The sequence below is a fragment of the Rhizoctonia solani genome, chromosome 10 (assembly GCF_016906535.1).
Source record: "Rhizoctonia solani chromosome 10, complete sequence".
NCBI lineage: Eukaryota > Fungi > Basidiomycota > Agaricomycetes > Cantharellales > Ceratobasidiaceae > Rhizoctonia > Rhizoctonia solani.
The window spans coordinates 1631765-1650328 of NC_057379.1; the positions used below are offsets into that span (position 1 = coordinate 1631765).

The following is an 18564-nucleotide window of genomic DNA, read 5'->3' on the forward strand; positions in this document are numbered from 1 at the left end:
GGTCGATGACATGGAACCATATCAGGTACATGTCCCATGGCTTATCGATATGCTTGATCATTGGGAAGAGGTTTCATCCATATGCCTATCGGAAATAAATATGCCAGCTCATACACTCCTTGGAGTAATCGTTCCGTTCAAGGGAATAACCTCGGATGGGATGTTAATTATTTTTTGAATCTACGCTTCCCGGGATTTACTCCCGATCTCTCGACTGATGGAGCCTGTAGCTATTTGGAGCGTGTAGATCGGAATTACGCACGTTTGGCCACTTCGTGGCCACCTGACCGAGCATTATCAGACAGCTGAGAAGTAAATCAACCCTCATATATACTGCCCTACTCTATACGCGAATGGATATGAATGACGTGGCTGATTACGTCTTTCATCCCAGTATTCTTGTTACTAGTCTGGTTTCGTAAAGTAAAGAATTGAAAATATCAGGTACATATCAGTGACAAAACGGGAAATACACCGGCTGAGGTCGCGATTGGACGACCTGCCGATCCGAATGGGTTTCAGTTCCGTGTTCGAATCTAAGAAGGAGCGAGATTATCCAATTATATTAACCCTGTAAGGCAATATGTACAAATTTCGAACAAACAAGCGGAGGCTATAAAGTTGAGACTTAATTGACTAAATCCGTATTTGCTCCCCCAGCCTTCATCGATCTCCAATTAGACACCCATTCCTAACAATCTTCAACTTCGCCTTGGGGCCGGCAGCCCCTCTCGAGATGGGGAAGTTTGATCAGTTTGGAGAAATCAAGTGATATAGCAACGCATCAGGGGTCACCCCGGCCCGACACGGCCCTCCATTGTACTGTAGTTTGAATTCTAGAGAACTCCATGAAATGCCGGTATCAAGCATGAAATGAGGCTAGAACTTGGTCAACTGCTTCGCCATCATCCCATATACCGCTAGGCATGAATGGCATCTTGCCCCATTCTCATAAGGCCGGTACCGCATGAGATTCGTCTGTTGTTTAGCTTCGAACTTGAATTATATCGGTCGCGGTGTATATGGGGATAAAATGCAAACGTTTGATACCTATATCCATGCGGATTCTTTTATGAACCAAGAAGAAGTCACTCGACTCCGGGGTAAAGGAGATTTCCAAAACTGGCAATGCCGATTGTTGCGGTGATCAACAGTAAAAAATCCCGCCATCATAGAGAAGAAACATTCTCATTAGTTGATCACATATCCTTGCGAGAAAATACATGTTCACAGAAGTGCGTATCAGATCCAATATCCCTAGTTCACCTTGCCGGTACCGGCATTAGCCAATACGTAAGAGGCAACAGTCGAGGGATCCATGATGGATGCGCTCTTGACGACAGACTATACCAAACACATAATGAGTTAGATATATAATATTCGAAGAACGCATATACTCACGGCAGTGAACTGGGAGACAATCGAGTTCTTGGCCGTGTTGGTCAGTGCTCCAGATCCGCCGCCGCTAGTGAATTATTAGCCAACGACTTGAAGCTCTAAATTTAATTTAGCTCACAGGGTGTTGAGTACACACTTCCTTCCGAGGCTGGTTGAGCACTGGTTGGCCATTGTAGCGGAAGTAGGAGCAAAGACAGCGCCATTCACGTTTCCGGTCGAAGGAGTCTTGACCTGCACACATGTACGTCGTAAGCTACTATCCGTGTCAGCCATCACTTGTACCGTACCTTGTTGAAGTAGTTGCCTTCAGCCAGCACTGTGCCTCCGACATCAGCATCCAGAGCATGGCCGGTGATATCGTTAAAGTAGCTGCGCCCTAGTTTAGCATTGTCCTTGGTTATAGGTAACCATGGCTTACTTGTTGTACATGTGCATCAGCTCTGCAGTAATTACATCAGCCCATGGCTCGTTCAGTCACAAGTATAGCACTCACGCTTGTTTCCAGAGGTACCACCGATATGAGGTCCACGTCCACTAAACAAAACAAAAAAACACCTCAGCCTAGCCCACTTGGGCAAACAGAGCCAATACTTACGATGTAAAGTACACGCTGTGGGCAGGATATATGATTAGACCCTGCGAGGTCAACAATCGCAATGAAACTTACTAGTTGCGTGCAAAGGTAATCTGGTCGTTCTTGCCGAGCAAGAGGAAAGCCCAGTAGTGGTGCTCTAGTCATGATCAGTGTTCTGCTAAGCGGGATTGTAAAATAGAGCAACTTACGATCGCAGCCGGTGCTGAGATAGGAAAACGAGAGGATGAGTATAAAGCCTTTTATTTAGTATTGGGTACTTACGACCAGGTCCTGTGGAGGAGTGTGTCAGAGGGTAAGAAACGTAGACCGGATGAGCGACTTACGATTGTCCATCAAAGTAGTTGTTAGAAATGGTAACTTTGGTGTTCGGTTCAAAGTGCTACATTCAGATTTAGTGAGCGGGGTCAATACCAAGAAAAAGGGCAACCGCGTACCGAAACGAGGAATTGACGGCCAATGCTTTTAATCTATAACGCATACATTGAAATAAGAAACACTCAACCACGTAGACGCGGTCACACTCACGTAGTTGTGATCAATCTAGTTTGTAGCAACCATCAGTTACAAGACAACAAAACTCATCGAGAGCGAAACCTACCCAAACGTTGGTAGCACCAGAAAGATCAATCGCATCCCCACCCCAGACATACTGAGGGTTAATATCCGAAATGCGAATGTTTTGAATGATCACGTTCTTGCTACCAGCCAGCCTCAGGCCCTTGCCCTTACTACACGACACAATCCGAGTCAACATTCATCAAGTCAAAATGGATATCGAGAAACGAGAACACTCACATCCATCCCGAGTTGCCCTTTCCGAGAATCGTCTTATTGGAGCCAACGGCGAGCGCGGTTGTGCCGGCTTTTTTGTAGGTGATGGTAGTCTAAAATACCCCGGTTAGGAATTGGGTTGCACTATTAGATGTCGTTGTTGGGGGCCTACCTTGGGCGCGGTAGATGAGCACCAGCCGTTTCCGTCGAGCGACTGTTGAGGATTGGGCGAGCATGCCCAAGGCTTGCAGCCAGGTCCTGTAACCGAACCCTACACGACCATGAGTTCCGACAAGACAGGTCATAAAGTGAATTTGCCCCTTACTTCGGTATCGGTAAAATCGTAGGTCCTGTCGAGGAGAATGGTACGAGTAGTGCTGTCCGACAACCTGTACCAGGAACATCAATACGAGTACACATGACTCGAAGTAATTCGGGAGGGGAAACTCACCAGCTAGCGAGCTGAGATGTCGAAGTAGGAGTGGCGGGTGCAGCAGAGGAACCTCCGGTTGTACCAGTAGCAAATCCAAAAGGACTGCCAACGGCCAATGCGCCTTGAGAAGCGACGAGAATAGCAGCCAAAGAGCCAATGAAAAACATGTTTAGACAAAAAGAAAAGAGTAGCGAAAGTATTACTGGAAAGAGAGTGCGAGACTGAGAAATCAGGTCAAGTTGAGAACTTCCGAAACCACCGATCCAACAGAGGTTTATAGCAGCGTCATCGAAGACTATATGCATTATTCGTGTGGGGAGGGGGTCGCAACCTGTTTGATGAGTATGGAGGAAGCTTGGAGACGGTAGCCATGTGTAAGCGAACTTCTTGGCGCGTAAAGTGGTCAAGGGGGTGGTTCCAGTTAATTTGACCGTTGATGACTCGTTCCTGGAATTGAGCCAGGGGCTAAACCCACAGTACACGCGCGCCGCGCGCGGGTATTGGAATACTGGTTCGTTAGCACGTTTAATGGATGTGTGTACCCGGGATATTATTATAGCATACTAAACAACTTGCCATGAGCTATATCTCACAACTTCGCCCCTCATACCTACACACAATACATCTTACAGCAGTCGATGAACCCGACGCCTGATCATTTCTCCCCCCGCGCGTTTCACTCTCGATGGGGACAAATGAACCCTGCACCAATCCATTAATTAGGTTCGGAAAAGGCAACGAGACTGATCGTCCCTAAGAAACACACATGCACGGCCAGCACACAATCACCAATCACCAATCGCAACTCGTTATTGTTGCCGATTGGATGCGCAAATGGAATAACGTTAATGATTGCAATTGGATCGTCAAACGGGTTCGATACGAGATCGGCCGTCTGAACCCTGATGCTTGGCGTGGGCGCTTATCATGGCGGCTACCCTGCTGTGCCAGTGTGCCTTGATCAATTGCAATTGTAACCGTACTTTCCCGGGTCCCGCGTGACAATTTCCCAGCTAGTCTTTCATCTTCGGTTAAGGCAAGTTACACAATTCCACCGTACCCGGGTTTCCAAGTCCTTGACATTAGACGAGCGAAACTCAAGTATCACTCATCAGCATGGAGAATATTCCAAGGGAATTCAACAAGATCCCCCCAGTGACCAAGTTTATCGTCACTGCGACCGCGATAGTCTCGGTACCGACGATGCTCGGAATCTTCCCGGCCACGTCGATCGTATTTGACCCGTATGGTGTTATGTACCGCCACGAGGTGAGTTGTCGTCTGTTTTCCTAGCGGGGCGGAGGAATCAAAGTGAAATGCTAATAATGATAATCGAGAGTACAGGTTTGGAGACTCGGGACGTCTTGGTTCTATGCTCGTGAGTGATGGCGGCGTTGTGAATCTCCGCACATTATTCGATTTGTTGATTCGGAATTGGCTAATTGGTAGCGTCGTCGGAGTTTTTCTTGTTTGTGGCTGGAATGTTCCTCCTCTAGTGAGTTTGCATGATGTGTGTTGTTTCTCTGTGACTGAGAAATGGATGTACCAGCCATTCTGCGTTTAACATAGAGACAAACTTGTTCCAAGGTCGTTCGGCCGACTTTGCATGGCAAGTAATTCTGTCTGGAATTGCCATCTTGGTAAGTGAAGAGTCGCCTCGTGTGCTCTCGACAATAACACCAGATTTCAATAGACCCTGAACGTCCCGCTCAAGACTGGGTGGAATTCCGTAAGAAATTTAGAACAGTCGGCGCGTTCTAAATCGGTCCGTCGGGACGGGACGGATTCGGCCCGAGGACGGGAGGCTGTGCTGGCTTGGACCAGCACTGGACCGTTCTAAAGTGGCTTTCCGTAAGCCATGGTCATGTTGCTCAATAGACCTTTTCTAGAAATAATCGTGTGAATAAATTTATATTCCTTCCCGCTCGGAGTTTGCGTGTGGGATTGTATAAAACATGACGTGTGACTGCGTAACACTTCTACCTTCTGCTCGCCAGCTTTATGTATCAGTTAAATTATTGGTATCATCCAAAGGACTTGGACTTGGACTTGGACAATTTAGTCCTTGACATGTTGATGGACGACGACAAGGACTTGATCCTCTTTGAATTTATACGTCTTTATCTACTGAGATCCAAGAATTGTCCCCGCCGGAGGCCTAAGCATTATCTTACACGACCAGAGCTACTACCCAATCCCAGACTTATTTCGGGATGGCAATCTATTTACACCAGTCGCAAGGACCGCGCATTTATTCATGTTCTAGGTATAGATGTGGCGACCTTCAATTACCTCTTGGCCTCGGGCTTTCGCAAAGCTTGGAACAGCCGACCCATCAAGCAAACCAACACAAACAAAGCCGGAGCAAGTCGCATTGGTGCTTGCTCGCTTGATGCAGCCGGAGGCCTGGGACTTTCACTTCATTACCTTTGCAGCACAATGGGCGAGTCCGCTCTACAGATCATCTTTGCCCTGACGCCCTTGACTGTCTCTTGGTACATCAACTTTGCATTCAAGATACTTCTGAAGGTCTTGTGTGAGCTTCCAGAAGCTTGTATTGAATGGCTGAACGCTGAAACAATGCGAGAAAACTCAAGACTCATCAACGCAAAGCACGCCGACGCTCAGTACCTGGACGGTGCCTTCGGCTTCATGGATGGATTGAATCTACCCGTGACAGCAAGTAGTATTGATATCAAACAGAACGCAAACTACAATGGCTGGTTACATTCACACGTAGTCAGCAATGTGATTGTCTTCTCTCCTGATGGTAAGCGTTCTGTTTTCACACAATTTATTAAGATTAAAGCTGACAAGGTGCGTTCAATAACTAATAGGTACAATAATGTCTGTTGTTATCAATGCGCCTGGCAGCTGGCACGATTCAAACGTTGCGCGGCCAATTTATTTGTTCTTAAGGGACAATACACCAAGCGGCTTCTTTCTGTTAGCCAACAGCGCATTCCCTAAGCTTGGAACCGGCGAGGCGCAGAAGATCAAAGTCCCGCTGAAGTTGGGCGCTTGGATTTGAGGAACTGACAAAGAATGTGAGCAAATAAAGAGAGAGTCAAGAGAGGTAACAAGCGCTTGCCAAGCGGTCGAGTGGGGAATGCGTGCTCTTCAAGGATGCTTTTCCCATCTCTATATGCCAATGGACACTCACAATATTGAAGGACGCTCCCGGCTCTTACAAATATGCATGCAACTGCATAACGTTTGTACGCGTATGGTTGAAATTAACCAAATTTGTAGCATTTATATGCACGTCTGGGGTAGTACCAAGGATATGACCAATGACAAACCTTTTGCCTGCGCTTTTTGGTCTGATTGCATACTCAAATATTACTTAGACCGCGGCCTTCAACCAACATGAGTGCTTAGTACGTTTTGTATCTGATGTACAGATAGATACAAATATTTCATTCTATTCTATGAGTACAAGTTTAAGACGGAAACAAGAACAGATAACAGAATGCTCATAGAATGTATCGTGTGATTAACAAAGAGATATCAACGCAAAGCCGCGTCGTCAGTCGCCTCTAAGCTGGGGTCAGAATCAAAGACGCGCAACAGGTGCGGTGTGCCAAACATGGCGTTGACAGGCTCTGTAACGGCCGGTATGGGTTGGTTGAAAGGATGTTTGAGATTAGGGGGCTCCCTATTTGGAACGGGATTAAACGCAGGGGGCAGGTGGTAAGGCAGTTGGGCACGCCTTGCGAGCTCGGCTTCAACGCGAGCTTGGACTTGAAGATCAGACTGGAGTCTGATAATCTGGAGTCCCTGTTGCTGAATAGTATTGCGTGCGGTAGCAAGTTGGTTACAAAGCAAAAGATTCTGCTTACTCAAGTCTTGGATTGTCATAGTTGAGACGTTCCCAACTTGTTTCTTACCAAGAAACTTATTCAAGAGTGCCGGGCTTTTGTCAGACAAGATATTGATCACGGAGTTGTTGAGCGCGGCCGTGTTCTGTGACTTTGACTTTGAATATCCTCCCTTTGGACCGCTAGCTTGATGCTTCTTGCTTGCTGGCCCTTTTGCTTCCCTCTTGCCAATATGTTCCTCCTTCACTTCCTGATCGTCGCTGATAACCTTACGCTTCTTGGACCCCTCAACAGACTTGGATGGCGCTGCGTCGCAGGAGTTCAGGGGCTTCGAGGTCAAGGGCTTCTTGATTGGTGATGTTGCGTCTGCTTGAGTTGACTGGGAGAGCGGGGAAGGAGCGGGGGCGGGCTCTTTCTGTGCCCCAAAGACCTCTAAGAGCTGGGCTGGTGTCTTGACCGGTGGACAGACTGGTGGCATCGGAGAGGGGGGCCCAGAGAGCGTTGGTTCTTTGTGGGCTGGTCCTGAGAGCTTGTGGAGGTCCCATGGGGGAGACTTGCAAAGGGCCGGAGGATGGGCCTTGAGAGCTGGCTTGCCATTGTCTGGCACGCTATTGGCCTCAGATGGCTGATAAACCTCCTTGCCATTGCCCCTATTGTCAGCTCCACTATCACCTGCATTATTGTTGGCATCTTGATCAGCGGCGGGCCCTTTGTCCAAGTCCGAATCAACAAATGTGTCCTCATCTGGCAAGGGGGTCTTGTGTCATAAACAGAGGAAAATAGAACTAGCCGGAATTGAACCAGCTTGACCACTAAGCCATAGAGCCCTATTATTCCTCTGCTGACAACCCATGATTACACCTGCTACCCCCCAAATTTGGGCTTGGGCCAGCATGCAACCACTTGTACTGGTCATGTGACCGTGTCCAGGACATCTTGAAATTGGCCAACATGTTGAAATCAAAGCCGTATCGCTGCATGTTGCTTTTGGCCCGCTTGAACTCTGTGTCAAGATTGCTGTCAAAGGGATCTTGGGCAGGTGAGTTGTTTATTGTAAGAATTCCGATTGCCTTGCCAACATTGCAATCAACAGCTAACGCAAGTCGATGCAGGGGGTGCATCTTCTTACGCCCAGTTGGCACAGGAAGTTTGAGTAGCTATTGGCAAAGTAAGCAACAAAATCAGCGTCTAATATTGTAAAAAATACTGAAACTCACCATGTTATAGTGCTTCTTTACAGTATTGGTACTTTGATTTGACTGGTTCAACTCGTTATGCTGGGTGCGTACAAGTTCCCACCTCTTGCTCCCCTCTGGCCGCTGCTCGCTAATAATAAACAGCAGGTTAAGCACTTTGTGGATTGACCACCTTGTTGCCCCGGGCCTATGCCCGCCGCGCTTGCTGGGAGAGGGTGTTGTGGAGTCGGCCGCAGGGACGGGGGCCGCAGGGACGGATTCGCGTTCCTTGCCTTTGCGCAAAGACGTAGCGGACTTAGGAGGCATCGCAGATGAATGAAAGTGCGTTCAGTATAGTTTGTGAAATGTGTAGTTGTGTGTGATGTGGTGGAAGAGCGCAGGACGCTGGGAATAGGGGCGCGCAATGTTTATCGACCCCGCCCCTATCTCCTAACTTGGATATGTATAGTTTTTTAGAACGGACCGGGCTAATTGTACTAGCGGAGGAAAAAAGTTTGGAAATGGCGCGTGATTTGGGCGCTAAAAGAAAACTTGCTCTCCCCCGGCCGCATGAATGTAGTATATAGAAACAGGAAATACATTGGTTAAAATACAGTAGGAGAGATAAACAAGTGTTAGAATTTTGTTGGGAGTCCCTTTGACTTAACTAAAGCTGTTACCCAAGATGGCATTTTCCGTGTGTACTTATTGATATCATCTGCTGTGAAGGATTTCCAGGCAGCTTCAGTGGCATTCCAAAGGTGCTCAAGACTTCTTTGGGCCCCAGGGGTACTGTACACACGTCGCTTAAGTTCCATCCATAATGGTTCTATTGGGTTTAGGTCTGGTGAACTTGGGGGGTGTGCAATGTGTTTAATACCAAGTTCTTCACAAGCCTGTTTGGCTAGCTTTCCTTTGTGTGCCGGGGCCCCATCTTCAACTACTAGCATCCTGTGTCCCTTGACTTTCTCCATCTGTGCAATGAAGTCCTTAAGTGGACCATTTAGGACCTGCATAACATATCCTTCTGAGTTGAACCCTCCCCCCCTCCACCTCCCATTACGCAATTGCAGCTGGGGAGCCATCTCCAGTTGGATAAGTGGCCCCTTATACCCATGGGAGATACACCCCCATACCATTAATGCTTCATGGCCACTTTGAAAGGTCGGGGCTAGGCATTCCGGGAGATATGCCTCTCCGGGTTTCCGGGTGACCATTGGGTGAACTGAGTGATCGCCGGTCCCCAACTGGAGCTTGTCAGTCCAAATGGCTTCATCCCAGTTCCTAAACCGGTTCACGCAAGCCCATTCTAGATGCTTTAGGACCTTTTGCTTATCTAAGAATGGCTTTCGGCGTGCAACATATCAGCGGTAGCGCCGGCTCTGGGCAATGTACTTGACTTGCACAGCAGTAAGGCCATTACCTACTCTAGTAGCAATAGATGAATATGGCTCAAAACAATGGCAAAGGAGGGTACAAATGACTAGACGGCACAATCAAGGTGAGAATTTGCGTGGGCGGCCAGATCGAGGCAAGGAGGCAAGGGTGCCGTATGTTTCCCAACGTTTAACAGTTTTGCATGCCACAGATGGGGGAACACCAGTTTTTGCAAGTATTTCAGGATATGAATTGCCCTCATTGTGTAGTGTAATTATTTGAGCTCGACGAGTCACAGGGAGCTCTCGACCGCGTTTGCAAGACATAGTAAGATGTATCGTACAAATTCTGGGCCATCACGTGCCGGCATTTCCAAACTTTTTCTCCCCGCTAGTACACAAGCATTATGTATTGCACTTTAATTCGTTACTTGAGTTCACCTAAACTATGGTGCGCTGGAACTATTGTACACAGACCCAGTACTAAATAAATAATCGAATTCCGATTGGAATATATGCACTGGTGGCGAAGCGCCGGTGGCCTAATTTGGCTTAGAATCTGTTTATCTTATCTTATTGGGTAGATCTCAACCTCTTCTAAATCTAACCATGTGTTCCAAATTTTAGAAGGGGGGGGGTCCCCCCCCTTCCAAACTGCCGTTCTAGACCTTTGGGACACCCCCTCCGCACGTTCCAAATATGTTTCCGAAGCGATTTCATACACGATTCCACGGTGCAAAATGCATCCGAGGTGGTCTATGAATTCAAACTCAACTTTAGAACGTTTGAAACGTTCTAAAGTCCTTACGGAATTCCACCCACTCATGTTCTCTCCCAACCCCTATTACACCTCTTGATCTACCGTGACTCGTACACCGTCAAGAACCCATCCATCTCACTGTTCGATCTAATTTACATACCACGGCGCTATTTACCCTGGGCAATCCTAGGTACATTCTATTTTTACCTTTTTTTCATTTCGTACATGTCCAACACCTATGCTGACCCAAACTGGTTCGAATTTGCGACTTAGCATTGGACACCATCGTCGGTGGACCGATGAACTTGTGCCGCTCGCTCACGGGGATAACGGTCGCTTACCTATGGGCCGTGCTCATTCCTCGGCCTAGTGTTTTGCAAATGGCGGAATCGAAGACGTCGGATGATGGGCCGAAGAAGCCGTCGCCTGGATGGCGGAAATACACAGGCGCGCCTGGGTGGATGCGAAAGGTCATTCCATGGTGCGCGGTCGATGGGGGCTGGGTATGGGCTTAATTCTGGGTGTTCGAGGTGTTTGGCTACGAACTAGTGTCGTTCGTTTGGGAGTGAATGTGCGTATGTGGATAATTATTTGGTGTGTGCAGCTTGAGTGGGCCTGTATTCAAATATCCTCAAGTGGCGCACTACGTCATTGGCCACGTGAAAAGTGATTTTGTGTGCTTGACACTGTTGGCCTCGTGTGTATGACGACAGTCGTTTATACGGTGTTATATATAGTGTAACTCGACGTCGGTATCTTTGTGCACTGCTCGTATGAACGCTAATACTAGCCCCATGGACGCCATTGCCGGTGCGGAAGATGTCACGGAAACCAGCTATGGCGCAACGTCGGTCCAAACCCAAACCAAGTGGACTGGTGTGGCAGCGATCAACAGACTTCCTCCCGAGATTCTGATTCGCATATTCGAATACTGCCACTACCTATGGCGTTCCATGTCCATCAAGAAGGAACGCGCCGATTCGCCCGCGGTCTGGGATCGCAGCATTCGAGCTCTCATGGACCTCGGATATCCCGAGACACTCTCCCACGTCTGTACTCTCTGGCGCGACATTGCCCTCTCGACGCCCACACTCTGGTCTTACCTCGATCTCTTTACGCTTGGCCAGTCGGCCCAGACGTTCACGGATCGTGGTTCCGCGTTTATCCCGCGAGCGCAGAACCAGGAGCTTATACTCCGTGTTCGACTACGTCATGACGGAGCCGGACCCCCGCCCAACGCCAGCACCGATACAGCGAAAGGCTTTTGCGGTTCCGTAGCCCCGCGACTCAGGTCCCTATTGATCGACAACCACGGCGTGAGCGATAGCGCACTCTTCACATCTCTCATCCAAGCCACACTCCCCAACACCACACCAGGCACGCTTCTCAACCTGTTCATCAAAGACTACGGCCCACGCTCGATCCCCAGTCAGACGCACAACCCAGATGGACTGGCCGGATGGGAACTCCCCTCGCCCGACACATGCGGTGTGTCCCCAGAGCTGTTCGACTCGATTTTGCGCCCAATCAAATCGTTGCGCCTCGGGAGTTATTTCTTTCCTTGGTCCAGTCCGGCTTACCATGGCCTCGTCGAGCTTCATTTGTTGTTCACCCGACCCAGGCGTGGTCATCGTCCTTATGTCCACGTTCACAAACTTAGAGACATGCTCCTCGCTTCTCCCGGACTCCGGATACTGCACATCAACATCACCGTCGTCGGCAAAGACGATCTCCCGGGTCTACCGCCCGTTCCTCTGCCCGAACTAGAAGAACTCAATCTACGGGGCATGTCCCGCGGCGTATACGACACCGTCCTTCCGCTATTATCACCCGGGAAATCAACCCCACTGCAATTCACGTTTCAGACGGAACAACAAGTCAACGCACGGCTGTACTGCCCTACCGTTCGGTCGTTCCTTAAACGCGCGAACGTGACGAGTTTGTATGTCCTTGGTCGGTCGTCGTTTGATCAGCGTTTGTCGCTCGAGGAGCTCCTGGCCGAGTCGCCGAGGGGTCTACGCACACTCGGCATCGAGCGATTACAGATCCTCGCACCGTCGATGGATGAGACTCGGGATGTGCGCTATGAAGAAGGGCTGCATCACGTATCCCGACTGTACATCCGGAAATGCGTCATTGATGTGGACGCGTTTAAATCTCTCGTCGGGATGTTCGATCTCGACATGCTCAAACTGCACAAACCCGAGTTCCGGGACAGGTCACACGAAACCAGTCCTACCACCACTACCACCACTACCACCACTACCACCAATATAGGCGCCATGCAGGAAATAAACAAGATGGGTCCGAGGAGCGTCAAGTGGGTCCGGTCGTCGCGTGACATGGAGCTCTGGGACGCTTGGGAGGTCGAGTATGATGATGATGGGGATGGGGATGGTGGTGAGGATGGTGTGTTGTGCGAGATGTGTAGTGCGTTGCAGGTGTCGCCCAGTGCCCGCTGAGGTTTATATGTATGTTTTATAATTATTGTATTTTTAGTTGTACATTGTATGCATTTAGGATATGTATCACAAGTTAGAGAGTCTGCGCAGCCGTTGTAAACGCTACATTCTATCACACTATGACAGTAACGCCCCCTAATCCAAATCCCGAGCAAGTTTTCTTTCAGCGAGGCGTTGTGAGAATTTTAAAGAGCAGCTGGAGCAGTGTGGCCAAAGTCGAAGACTAAAAAAAAAATCGACGGTTCCAGCATGACCAAAATTTTCACTTTAGACGTCTCTCCGTCATGCACTGGATGGGTAGTACCGCCATATCTAGACATATAAACAGACAATGGCGCAATAAGACAAAAGATAAGAAAGATATCCCCGTTGGTGATAAGAACTTGTAAAAATCCACATGCAAAAGCATCGAGAACATGTTGCAGAGACACATTTCTACTCCCCCCATGTGCATATGCATGTGGGTCTATTTACCCCACCTTGCTACTACACTTGCCGTGAAACGTGAAATTGGAACTTGGTCATATGGGACCCGGGACCGGGTAACCCCATACGACCTTCCCCCTCTGCCCCTCCCCAACGAAACTGAGGCTCGTGGCCATGGATCGGCGATAAGCGAGCAAGTGAGAAGGGAGGGGAAGGGGTGGGGTAAATGGGTGCCAGCTGCATGCAGGGTCCGGACCCACTGAGAATCTGCCAGGGGAGGAAATTAAACGGAATGGAATAGAGAGAGCATGATCGTGATCGTGATCGGTAAAATTAAAACTCCCGATTCCGTTTTTCTGGATCCCTATCCTCATATGGATATGTTTCAATCGATAATAGAGATCTGGATAGTCTTTAGTGGTGTGCGTGTTTTGCCATGTACGTGTGGTGGTTGAAGGTATGGAGTAGGGTGGATGTCCCTCCCTTTCTCACCGGCAGTGCAAAGATAATTCAATCCTGTTTCGAGCTTAGAGAATCCCCCGCTGGACCACGAAAATGTTGTAGTGTGTGACGACGTGTGAAATCTCGGGAGGGGTTGTTGGGTTCCGGTGACTAAATTAAACGAGGCATGCTGTACAAGCTCAAGTGTTCTTGACGATAATATGTCTATAGCTATCCCCTTGGTGACGTTTTTAAATCGGAAACAAGATCGCTTGGTCACTAGCGGGGCTCAAGTTTATGAAATTACAACTGGGCCTCGGGAACGACTAAATGTCGAGCCGACAACAGCATACACCCAGCTCAGAGAACGGATTATATCAAGGGTCCTTGGAGAGGACAAGCTTACGACCTGAACATACGGTGATATTTTATTGAAAGGGAAATACATTGCCAGGAAATTATATCCCAGGATACAGGGGAACCTAGTTCACCTTGCCAGTACCCGCATTGGCCAACACGTAAGAAGCAACAGTCGAGGGATCCATGATCGATGCGCTCTTGACGGTGGACTGGAACCAAAAAAAAATATAGCATTAGAACCGGGACCAGTGAGAATTGCGCATATATGTACTCACAGCGGTAAACTGGGATACGATCGAGTTCTTGGCCGTGTTGGTCAGCGCTCCAGATCCGCCAGCGCTAGCAGTCGACGGGTTAGTTAGGGCTCTCGTTTTTTTCTCTCCGGCTGGATGCACTTACAGCGAGTTCAGCACACACTTCCTGCCGAGGTTAGAAGTGCATTGATCGGCCATTGAGCTGGAGGTGGGAGCAAAGACGGCGCCGTTTGTATTTCCGGTCGAGGGGGTCTTGACCTAGATACATGTATCGTAGTAAGCCACTCTCCGTCTCAGCCATCGCCTGTGCCGTACCTTGTTGAAGTAGTTGCCTTCAGCCAGCACTGTGCCTCCGACATCAGCATCCAGAGCATGGCCGGTGATATCGTTGAAGTAGCTGCATCCTAGTTTAGCATTGTGCTTGGCTATATGTAGCCATGGCTTACTTGTTGTACATGTGCATCAGCTCTGTAGCACATCTGATCAGCATACACCCCGACCATTCATAGCACTGCCACTCACGCTTGTTTCCAGAGGTACCGCCGATATGAGGACCACGCCCACTGAAGATGCCGTCGGTGAGATTTACTCAAGACAATATACCTGGTACTCACGATGTATAGTATAAGCTATGAATAGGATGGTTAGATCTAGTGAGGTGTATAGCGATAGTGGCACGTACTGGTTGCGTGCAAATGTGATCTGATCGTTCTTGCCGAGCAGGAGGAAAGCCCAGTAGTGGTGCTCTGGTCATAATCAGCACGCCGCGAAGCGATGTTATCAAATAGGAAGACTTACGGTCACAGCCGGTGCTAAATTCGAAGCGGAATAGATGAGTGACAAGTTATGTGATTGATTGTATACTTACGACCAGGTCCTATGAAAGAGAGTGCGTTGGTAAGCTCTCAAAGGTCTAGGCCGAAACGGTGACTTACGACTGTCCGTCAAAGTAGTTGTTGGAGATTGTGACCTTGGTGTTTGGCTCGAAGTGCTACGTTATGATTGTATGAGCCCGCTGTCTCCAGAAGGAAGAATGTAATAAATTACCGAGACGATAAACTGCCGCCCAACGCTTTTAAACTGGGTCGCACATGTTAATATGAGAAAGCGGTACTATGATATTCCTTTCCACTCACGTAGTTGTGATCGATCTGGTTTGAAGCGATCGTTAGCTACCGAGCAGTGCAGACTAGCGGTGGTAGACCTACCCAAACATTGGTTGCACCGGAAAGGTCAATAGCATCGCCACCCCAGACATATTGGGGGTTAAGGTCCGAGATCCTGATATTTTGGATGATAACATTGCTGACGCCCTGCAGTTTCAACCCCTTCCCTTTGCTAATATATAATAGAGAGTTAAAAGTGTGGCCGGACTAGAACATAAAAGGACTAACATCCACCCGGAGGTACCTTTTCCAATGATGGACTTGTTCGACTTAACGAGGATACCAGCAGTGCCAGCCTTCTTCCATGTTGCAGTGGACTACACGATCAGGGTAAACTCGTGCGCACAAGGGTCATTCTATCTTTTGAAAACTCACAGAAGCACTGGATCCACATCCGCTGCCTGTGTCGATCGAAAGTTGAGGGTTAGGTGAGCAAGTGAACGACTTGCATACTTTGCCAGTGATAGATCCCTAGCATATGTGTATGCAGTAAGTGATCATACATAGATTGAGACAAAAGCACCCACCTCGGTGTCAGTAAAGTCATATGTGCGATCCAACAGAATGTTGCGAGTAACGTTGTCTTCCAGCCTATACACAAGCTGTTAGATCATATCTCAGTTCAGCTCAGGCGTAGCTCACCAGCTCTTGAGCTGTGCAGCGGACGTAGGGACCGCCTGAGCAGCGCCGTTGCCTCCCGTGGTACCGGTGGCGAAGCCGAAAGGGCTACCAACGGCCGCAACGTTCTTTGCAGCAAGGAGCGCGATGGCCAATGATGTGATGCTGATCATACTCAATGGAGATATAAACGTGATAAAAGATATTGAATAGACTTGATATGAAAGGAAAGTTGTGAACAGACAGTTTCCACTGGTGGATGTTATATATCCTATGCGTGCACCGCAAAATACTAGACTGCTGGCTCAGAGCGAGGCCGGCCGCGCTTTCCCTTGATCAACTACTTCGAGTTCATCCCGTGCAAGTTCACGACGTAGTCATACACTTAGAGCTGATGTGACAGGTATACACCAAGACGAGCAAATTCCTGATCCCGAAGATGATGGCAGGGTGCGTTCAGATCTAGAGAAGTCAGGGATGATTGCCAATTAGCCTTCTTTGGTCTGGTTTGTTTCGGGTTTACGAGATGCACTCCAAATCAGGAAAAAACTTGAATCGGCGGGTGATGGTATTTTGCTTGCCAATGACCTTGGTCATGAAAATGTCACGTACAAGGGCTGATGTGTATCTTCAAATACCTGCCTTCGTCTCAGCAGGACATCCATGCATTATTTCTAACGGAAGCTGACTGAGTGCTAGTCCGCTGTATCAGCCTTCGTCGATCGATAACAATATCTCCTCTTCATCCAATTTCAGCTCAAATATGGCTTGGCATAGCATTACAATTTCTCATAAAAGCTAATTGACACCTATTTCATAGGTAACTTGCACCCCAGGCAACGGTCCACGGTAACAGTCTGATCATCTTCGAATTCGAAGCGCGCTTGACGACCACTTTAATTGAAATTCAAGCAAGCCTAGTTCCACGCATTCCAAAATGAGGGCATGCGCGAAAAAGACTTCCTGCAAGCAATGAGCTTGAATCAGTCCGATATACCGATAGAATCGTAACCCACACACCTTTTTGCACATTCTATCCCTTCCTAATCAAGATATGGGGACGGATACGTAATTATATGGAAAGGCACCGTTGAATTCTAACATAATCCCTGTTCCTCGGATGAACACATGCCGTACAGAATCCTCATATTTAACTTCGGAAATACACTAGTGTTTTCTAAGGCACATAACGCTAGTGCCTTTGAGCAGAGTTTCTTGTAGGGTTGTGCATGCCTCGCTCGATGCGCAGTTCTTGATAGGTGCGTTATTCAGGAATCGAGCTTCCGGCATTAATGAATTGATAAAATCCAATATCTACTAAAGCTATCCAATCTGCTAATTCGTGATTGATTTCGGTCCTATCCCTATCCGCTTCGTTCGCCGGCATTTAGTCATATATCTTTGTTCCCAACGGCCAACCTGAATAAGCTGTTTGTAGGTTTTACGGTATCCAGCTGACTCATCTTCAGCTCATAGAGTTTACGTCGACACGTATACGGAGCTTTGAAGTGCCGACTCGCGAACAAGGGTCTATTAAGTTGGACTGGTGAGACCCGTGATCCAGAAAGCATCTCCCACATGGGGCGCCGAATCATAATCATATATATCCTTCGACGACACTATTCTGGCAAATAAGCCTACCCTCGAACGCGCGTAGAGTAGTGCTTATCGAGCTTGTTAGAAAGCCGGCGCGGCCGTTCTAGATTTCACAAATACGTTGAGTTGTAAGCTATCTGACAACAAGGGAAATTCGAAGCTCCATCCGATGCTGCAAGAGCGGCATGTGCATACGTATATTGGAAATCTCAAACTTGACAAAGTCATACATGTCTTTATCGCAATTGTTTACTTGACGTGGCTGGATTTGCAGAAATTTTCATGGGCTCTCAAATTGACAGAGGCAATTTCAGTATGGTTTGTTGTAAGTTCAATAGTCGAATATTTTCCTCGCGTATCATACCGCATGATAATTGTCATGATTTGGCTCACGTGTTCTTTAATTGTCTACAAACAGTAACATCCCCGAGTAATTCCCGAATACTTCCTGACGGTTGACTGTGCAGAGATAGCAGGCAAATATTGGAAGTGTCATAGTGACTTGTAATTGGTAGTGGGAGTCGAATTGTTAACGTACTCTTGTAACCGGGCGCGCGTACCCTAGCTCGGATGGCAGGCGATTGGAAGGTACCTGGATCAACAAGGCGCCGCAGTAATTCAGTTATGAGATAGTGTGCTTGCCCCGTTGGGGGACTCATCTCTCAGCTTCGGAGTAGGTGCAGTCAATTATGGAAGATAATGAACAAACACTCCTGACTTCTCTGACTTCTCGTTTCGTCTTCGAATTCAGAGTTTCCCCATTCAAGAAATAGATATGAATGATCACATGCTCTGAGGTTCTAACCATATGCCTAACTAGAAAATGTGTGCCGAGCACGAAGATGAAGCAATTCATCAAGGAAAAGCGCGCCCGGTCTCACTTCAAGTAATTAAGCCAATATTGAACAATTT

At 48.1% G+C, this 18564-nt stretch overlaps 7 protein-coding genes across 7 annotated transcripts; 3 read left to right on the forward strand and 4 right to left on the reverse strand.

Moving 5' to 3' along the window:
• Nucleotides 1-1257: 1257 nt before the first annotated feature.
• On the reverse strand, nucleotides 1258-3364 carry RhiXN_08673 (pectate lyase; the record flags this gene model as incomplete). Its single annotated transcript, XM_043328489.1, has 18 exons — nucleotides 1258-1344; nucleotides 1402-1465; nucleotides 1517-1629; nucleotides 1686-1767; nucleotides 1817-1838; nucleotides 1892-1932; nucleotides 1994-2008; nucleotides 2066-2129; nucleotides 2182-2195; nucleotides 2255-2263; nucleotides 2317-2372; nucleotides 2428-2460; nucleotides 2519-2533; nucleotides 2592-2721; nucleotides 2789-2877; nucleotides 2937-3035; nucleotides 3090-3153; nucleotides 3216-3364. The coding sequence occupies 18 exons, from the start codon at nucleotides 3362-3364 to the stop codon at nucleotides 1258-1260; spliced, it is 1146 nt and encodes a 381-aa protein (XP_043183874.1).
• A 949-nt stretch (nucleotides 3365-4313) lies between these two features.
• Nucleotides 4314-5037, forward strand: RhiXN_08674 (Derlin-2; the record flags this gene model as incomplete). Its single annotated transcript, XM_043328490.1, has 5 exons — nucleotides 4314-4466; nucleotides 4542-4575; nucleotides 4647-4692; nucleotides 4747-4837; nucleotides 4891-5037. The coding sequence occupies 5 exons, from the start codon at nucleotides 4314-4316 to the stop codon at nucleotides 5035-5037; spliced, it is 471 nt and encodes a 156-aa protein (XP_043183875.1).
• A 230-nt stretch (nucleotides 5038-5267) lies between these two features.
• Nucleotides 5268-6228, forward strand: RhiXN_08675 (DDE superfamily endonuclease; the record flags this gene model as incomplete). The annotated part of the gene is made up of 2 exons (XM_043328491.1): nucleotides 5268-5967; nucleotides 6035-6228. 2 exons carry the CDS (start codon nucleotides 5268-5270, stop codon nucleotides 6226-6228), a joined length of 894 nt encoding a protein of 297 aa, XP_043183876.1.
• Nucleotides 6229-6707: 479 nt separating this feature from the next.
• On the reverse strand, nucleotides 6708-8520 carry RhiXN_08676 (uncharacterized protein; the record flags this gene model as incomplete). Its single annotated transcript, XM_043328492.1, has 3 exons — nucleotides 6708-7762; nucleotides 7887-8175; nucleotides 8236-8520. 3 exons carry the CDS (start codon nucleotides 8518-8520, stop codon nucleotides 6708-6710), a joined length of 1629 nt encoding a protein of 542 aa, XP_043183877.1.
• A 308-nt stretch (nucleotides 8521-8828) lies between these two features.
• RhiXN_08677 (DDE superfamily endonuclease) lies at nucleotides 8829-9410 on the reverse strand (the record flags this gene model as incomplete). Its single annotated transcript, XM_043328493.1, has 1 exon — nucleotides 8829-9410. One exon carries the CDS (start codon nucleotides 9408-9410, stop codon nucleotides 8829-8831), a length of 582 nt encoding a protein of 193 aa, XP_043183878.1.
• Nucleotides 9411-11123: 1713 nt separating this feature from the next.
• Nucleotides 11124-12791, forward strand: RhiXN_08678 (F-box-like protein; the record flags this gene model as incomplete). The annotated part of the gene is made up of 1 exon (XM_043328494.1): nucleotides 11124-12791. The coding sequence occupies one exon, from the start codon at nucleotides 11124-11126 to the stop codon at nucleotides 12789-12791; it is 1668 nt and encodes a 555-aa protein (XP_043183879.1).
• Nucleotides 12792-14140: 1349 nt separating this feature from the next.
• Nucleotides 14141-16229, reverse strand: RhiXN_08679 (pectate lyase; the record flags this gene model as incomplete). Its single annotated transcript, XM_043328495.1, has 18 exons — nucleotides 14141-14227; nucleotides 14294-14357; nucleotides 14418-14530; nucleotides 14588-14669; nucleotides 14719-14740; nucleotides 14795-14835; nucleotides 14887-14901; nucleotides 14955-15018; nucleotides 15071-15084; nucleotides 15141-15149; nucleotides 15208-15263; nucleotides 15320-15352; nucleotides 15409-15423; nucleotides 15481-15610; nucleotides 15667-15755; nucleotides 15814-15909; nucleotides 15966-16029; nucleotides 16081-16229. 18 exons carry the CDS (start codon nucleotides 16227-16229, stop codon nucleotides 14141-14143), a joined length of 1143 nt encoding a protein of 380 aa, XP_043183880.1.
• Nucleotides 16230-18564: the final 2335 nt, after the last annotated feature.